The following is a 6,788-nucleotide window of genomic DNA, read 5'->3' as shown; positions in this document are numbered from 1 at the left end:
TCATTTGGAATTCAATTTATTTGAATAAATCTGAATTTTTTGGTGCGGGCTAGTTATCACATGGGCTATATCTCAATACAGGTTATAACTCAAACATGCTATGGAAATAAATACATATCGGCCATCTGCCACAGTGATTCTGCCACATGCATCGAGATGGTCCTCACTGCAGAACATGAAATCCAGGGGAGGATTTGGAGGATTTCTTGGGAGGATTTCCTCCCACCTTACATATACCTAAACCTACCCATCTCCACCCCTGATCCCTAACCCCACCCCTAAACCTACCTATCTCCGCCCCTTGATCCCTAATCCCACCCATCTCAACCCCCTGATCCCTACCCCACCCCTAAACCTATATAATACCCATCTCCGCCCCTTGATCCCTAAACCTAACCATCTCCGCCCCCTGATCCCTAACCCCACCCATCTCCAACCCTTAGATCCGGATCCAACTCCGCCCCCTGGATCTCGAGTGCTGCAATGAGGTGCTTACTGCATAAATTTGCCAAATGTTTTTCAAACAAAAAAATATCAATGAGCCCAGTATTGTAAATAAAACAGTCAATGGGATACATTCTTAACTTAGAGTGGTGTAAATATAACTCCACCAGAACTGCAAAATTGTTATTAAACCTGATTAAATTACTGCAAAATAAATAAATTACAATTCTGTTATGGATTACGTGTCAGACAGTCTATAAAAATAATAAAAAAAGACAAATATTCAAATGTCAAGGGGAAATAAAAGCAGCTCAGCTAACAGTTCAACACTCCCTGTCCTGAAATGTTTAGTTTGTTTCCAAACTCCCCTTTGCCACCCTGTGTGTGTGAGGTAGGTGAACTTATCAAGACCTCATTCTAGCCAAATACTTTCCCATCTGGCTATTGCTATTAGTATCAGTAGAACACCCTGGAGCCATCCTAGGTGTGTATGACATTCTCCATTCAGACAAATACAATCAGAGTTATACTGAAAAATGTCCTGCCTCTTCCAAGCTTTACAATGGCAGTGAATGGCTGTTTCTATTGTGAAGTCCATAAAAGTGCATCTGTCCATGATAAAAGTGCATCTCTCCATGATGAAAGTGCATCACATTTATGATGGATAGATGCACTTTTATCATGGCTAGATGCACTTTTATCATGGCTAGATGCACTTTTATCATGGCTAGATGCACTTTTATCATTGATAGATGCACTTTTATGATGGATAGATGCACTTTTATGATGGATAGATGCACTTGTATCATGGCTAGATGCACTTTTATCATGGATAGATGCACTTTTATCATGGATAGATCCACTTTTATGATGGATAGATGCACTTTTATGATGGAAAGATGCACTTTTATGATGGATAGATGCACTTTTATCATGGCTAGATGCACTTTTATCATGGACAGATGCACTTTTATGATGGAGAGATGCACTTTTATCATGGCTAGATGCACTTTTATCATTGATAGATGCACTTTTATGATGGATAGATGCACTTTTATAATGGACAGATGCACTTTTATAATGGATAGATGCACTTTCATGATGGATAGATGCAATTTTATCATGGCTAGATGCACTTTTATCATGGATAGATGCACTTTTATAATGGAGAGATGCACTTTTATGATGGAGAGATGCACTTTTATGATGGCTAGATGCACTTTTATCATGGAGAGATGCACTTTTATGATGGATAGATGCACTTTCATGATGGATAGATGCAATTTTATCATGGATAGATGCACTTTTATGATGGAGAGATGCACTTTTATCATGGCTAGATGCACTTTTATCATGGCTAGATGCACTTTTATCATTGATAGATGCACTTTTATGATGGATAGATGCACTTTTATGATGGATAGATGCACTTGTATCATGGCTAGATGCACTTTTATCATGGATAGATGCACTTTTATCATGGATAGATCCACTTTTATGATGGATAGATGCACTTTTATGATGGAAAGATGCACTTTTATGATGGATAGATGCACTTTTATCATGGCTAGATGCACTTTTATCATGGACAGATGCACTTTTATGATGGAGAGATCCACTTTTATCGTGGATAGATGCACTTTTATCATGGATAGATGCACTTTTATGATGGAGAGATGCACTTTTATGATGGATAGATGCACTTTTATCATGGCTAGATGCACTTTTATCATGGACAGATGCACTTTTATGATGGATAGATGCACTTTTATCATGGTTAGATGCACTTTTATCGTGGATAGATGCACTTTTATCATGGCTAGATGCACTTTTATGGACTTCGAAACAAAAACAACCATTCACTGCCACTATAAAGCTTGGAAGAGCCAGGCCATTTTTTTAATAAAACTCTTGATTGTATTCGTCTGAAAGAAGAATGTCATATAGACCTAGGATGGCTTGAGGGCGAGTAAATAATGGGCAAATTTAATTTTTTTAGGTGAACTATCCCTCTAAATGTGCCCTAAAATGAACCACTGTCCAGCCATCAGCAGCCTTGGAAGCGATCTGAGTCTATGTGAAGCGGTAGTGCAAGGCCTCATCCAGGAAGCCGAACTCGAGGCTGATGTGCTGAATGACTCGGCCCTCGAGCAGACGAGAGCCGTACGCTAAAGCCTCGCCCGGGTCAGCGGCCAATCCCACGCTCTGCAGCCAGCGGACCATCTCGCTGCCCAGGAACGTCTCAGCGGTGCTTTTCTCTCCACACCTGCACAGCAGCAAGAGCACGCGTCACCCACTGCACCCAAACACACACACCAGCACAGAGCAAGAGCACGGGAAGCAAGCGGCACACGGATGGGAAGTGAGATGATTAGAAAGCAAGAGAAGAGGGGTGAACCACAAATTGGGCAGGTGAAAATCCAAGAGAGATTCATGCAAATGTTTTAATGAACAAACATGCTGTAACGAGAAAAGCACCAAAAACAAACATGAGAATGAATGCATGAATCAACAAGAGGCGGCAGTGAAGAGTCTCTCACCTTTTCTTGTGAACGATGTCTCTGACGCACTGCTGCTTATGATATGTGAGGAACTGACTGCAGGTCAGTCTGATCTCCTCAGACGCCACGACCTCCTGACCCCAACCCCGCCACAGGCTCGCTAACCTTTACCAACATGCACAAGACATCCAATCATTACCCTAATCTAATATTCACATTAAACAGGATTGTTTTTCTTACTGTTTAAACTCAAGCTCTTTCCCCCATCCAGGAGCCCATTTATTGAAGAAAAGACACAAAAACTGTTTGCGAATGTTTTTGGAAGCAACCTCAACACTGTAATGATATTATACCAGTAATTGGACTATTAATGCTTCAAAATGGCTAATTAATTTATTAATCTTCCCCCACTTACAACATAAATGTCAATAAAGTTTGCAATCCCATGAGTTGTGGATATGAAAAAAAAACACAGTTTTTTCAGCTTAGCCCTTAAGGAATGGGGAGGAATAAATTACAGTAAGCTTTCATAGTGTGTCAAACATAGATTCGTCATCATTTGTGCCCTTTAAAGAGTTCAGCAAAAAGTTGAGTTACCTTTTTTTGAACGGAGAGATAATTAAATGCTTGTCAAGGCCAAAAAATGTGAATGAAATGAGACCCTACAGAGGGAAGACAGTGAGAGATGCATGTTTCAGGAAAAGCTTCGGATAGTTTAACTCCAGCAAAACACATGTGAAAGGATCACACACACACACACACTCACCTGCCCGAAATTGGCCACGACACAGAAGAACTGCAGCTCCACATACAGCTGTCCTGGATCTGTATTAAAGAGCCACCATAGATAGCTGGAGAGATTCTACCACACACACAAACACACACACACACAGAATGAAGAGTCACCCCAGACAGCAAACTGACATTGAATCAACGTGGAAACGACGTCTCTCATGACATTAAAACAACGTTGATTTTGCTCATCGAATTAACGTTGAACCAACGTCAGACGCGGCATTCTTCAAAGCTAAATGAAAATCGAAAATTGGTTTGCTTTCATAACGTTGAAACAACGTTGATTTCAAGTTGATTTTCCGTTAGTTTTGAAAGAATGACGCGTCTGACGTTGGTTCAACGTTAATTCGATGAGCAAAACAATGTCAGATCAACGTTGTTTCGATGTCATGTTTGCTATCTGGGACTGCAACTGTACTGTAAATAACAGTGAAACCCAGACCAAAGAGAAGAGTGGTATCCATTTGGTATCATATATGAAGTAAACAAAAAAAATTGAATGTATTTTCACAAACAAATCATGATTCATCAATAACTTTCAGTCTAAATTGTATTCAAAATTTACAAAAAAAAATCTAGGAACAACTAGACTGGGAAAACCCAGACAACTTCGGGCAAATTTAGATTTGCTCTGTAAGTTAGTCTGGCAAAGAGCTCATTCAAGCCCATTTCCAATCCGTCGAAATCGCGGCACCAATCAGAAATGTTGGGGAGGGCTTTACATGATGACGACAGCGCTGGGATTTTGAAGCAGATTTTGTAGCTTACATTACAAAGATGGATGCCGCCGTTGAACATCACTCGTTCGAATCAGCTATCGCGTCTGTTTTAAGTGATTTGAACGGTTCCTTTTTGTTAAAAACCGAGCAAAGAACAACACTCGGAGACATCACTCTGCATACGTCATCGCTTTCATCGCTCTGATTGGTTTTAGATCTACACGTAACGTCCGTTGGTGACGCCCCTCTGGAAATGATTTTTCTATGACGCTTTGCCAGACCATATCTCAGTTAGGCTAAGGAACAACTGAAACCACATGAAATCACATACTCGTGGTCTTATAAACGTGTTAAATGAGTAGTTCACTTTTAAAAGAACTTTTGCTGATAATTTACTCACCCCCATGTCATCCAAGATGTCCATGTCTTTCTTTCTTCAGTCGAAAAGAAATTAAGGTTTTTGGTGAAAACATTCCAGGATTTTTCTCCATATAATGGACTTCAATGGTCAAAGGTCCAAATGAGAGTTTCAGTGCAGCTTCAAAGGGCTTTAAACGACACCAGACGGTGAATAAGGGTCTTATCAAGCGAAACAATCGGTCATTTCAAAAAGAAAAAACAAAGTTTAAGTTTTATAAGCTCAAATGCTCGCCTTGCTCTGTTCTGTGACCCACGTTTGTGACTCTCCTGTTCAAACTCGTTCATCTAAATGAACAAATCATAGAGTCAATTTGTTCGTTTCGTTCATTAAATGAACCAAATGACACGGAAAATAGTCGTTCATTTCGAGTTCGAACAGGAGAGTCACGAACGTGCATCACAGAACAGAGCAAGGCGAGCATTTGTGCTTATAAAACTTTAACTTGTTTTTCTTTTAAATGAGCGATCGTTTCGCTTGATAAGACCCTTATTCATCGTCTGGAATCGTTTAAAGCCCTTTGAACAGTTTGCACTGAAACTGTCTTTTGGACCTTGAACCGTTTGGTCCCCATTGAAGTCCATTATATGGAGAAAAATCCTGGAATGTTTTCATCAAAAACATTAATTTCTTTTCGACTGAAGAAAGAATGACATGGACATCTTGGATGACATGGGGGTGAGTACATTATCCGCAAAAGTTTTTTAAAGTGAACTACTCCTTTAAAGTGTCCCTATTGTGTTTTTTTTCGAATATTCCCTTCATGTAGTGTGTAACACAGCTGTTTGTCTGCAAAGCCGAAAGTGCAGGATAAACGAAAAAAAAAAGAATCGACTCGTCAGGGATTCCAGTCTCACTTCCGTGACCCGCTTATGTAACGCAGAAACACATTTGCATAATACTCGTCTATGGTCTTCGTTGGCTGCCCGCGAACGACGTCTACTTTGACCCTCAGACACTGTAATTGGTTCGTGCGGTTAACATCGGACCTGTGTCAGCAAATTCGTGTTATTTTCACTTCCAAAGAATGAGGATGTGTGGTAAAATTCATTTCTACAACAACACCACAGCAGTATATCCCCAACCTTTAGTTGTGTTCCCATCATTCAACCGACGACTGCTTCGAAAAATTTACAATTCGCAAAACACTTGTCAGTGAAAGACGTACCCAGTTTATTTGCACTAACTTGCCCCTCAGAATAAAACAACCCGTAAGTATGGTTAATAATTGGCTTTTATATTTTCTATCGAGTGCTCAAAATACGTAGTTTTTGTCGAAAAAAAAAAAATCAAATTTAACAGATCTGAAACATTTCTGCAAAGAAGAGTGGAAAATATTCAGGCATTCGATTCAGTGGTGTGAACACTTCTGCAGTTAGTTTCTGTCAATTTGGTTTTCAGTGGCATCGCATAGGTTGTGTTTTACATTAAAGGGTTAGTTCACCCCAAAATGAAAATTCTGTCAGTACTCACAGCGAGGAGACAGACGGTCAGTAACAGACACACCAGCACGTGTCTCGTCGACTGTATATCTGTGTTCTGTCTATCCGCTTCTTTCTGTTCCTCTTCAGCCAGCAAACAGCTTGAGGGTGAGCACTGCTGGCTACACTGACCTGAAAATAGCATTTAAATGTTATGCAGATCTCATTTTTCTTCCCCTTTTGAAATGTATTCCATTCAGTTTCCATAAAAATGTTTCATCAAAGCAGAAGTCATAGATCATGCAATGATGAATATTCTTTTATATTACACAGGTCTATTAGTATGCTATCATTGATTTCAACATCTTATCCATAAATCTACTGAGTTCTAGTAACAGAACTGTCTCAAACGAGGAGCTCTGACCAATAAAGCAACGTCTTATCCATCTCGAGACAGATTGAGTGAACAGGAACTGAAAGAAAGAGCGAA

General features: G+C 39.9%; 1 protein-coding gene across 3 annotated transcripts in view; it reads right to left on the bottom strand.

The window, feature by feature from the left end:
- gpr155a (G protein-coupled receptor 155a) overlaps window positions 1-6,788 on the bottom strand; it is a 33,818-nt gene continuing 27,030 nt past the window's right edge. Inside the window, exons 12-16 of one of the 3 annotated variants that reach the window (XM_039647315.2) lie at window positions 6,351-6,490; window positions 3,712-3,807; window positions 3,543-3,607; window positions 2,985-3,110; window positions 1-2,710 (exon numbers count right to left, since the gene is read on the bottom strand). In XM_039647315.2, the coding sequence (XP_039503249.2) occupies window positions 2,518-2,710; window positions 2,985-3,110; window positions 3,543-3,607; window positions 3,712-3,807; window positions 6,351-6,490 (620 nt within the window). In that variant the 3' untranslated portion in view covers window positions 1-2,517. The other 2 variants (XM_039647318.2, XM_039647317.2) reach the window with 2 other exon arrangements.

Source organism: Pimephales promelas, chromosome 7, assembly GCF_988280905.1.
Source record: "Pimephales promelas chromosome 7, fPimPro1.hap1.1, whole genome shotgun sequence".
In the NCBI taxonomy this organism is placed as follows: domain Eukaryota; kingdom Metazoa; phylum Chordata; class Actinopteri; order Cypriniformes; family Leuciscidae; genus Pimephales; species Pimephales promelas.
The sequence above is the reverse complement of the archived record's forward strand: the minus strand, read 5'-3'. Positions and strand labels throughout refer to the sequence as shown.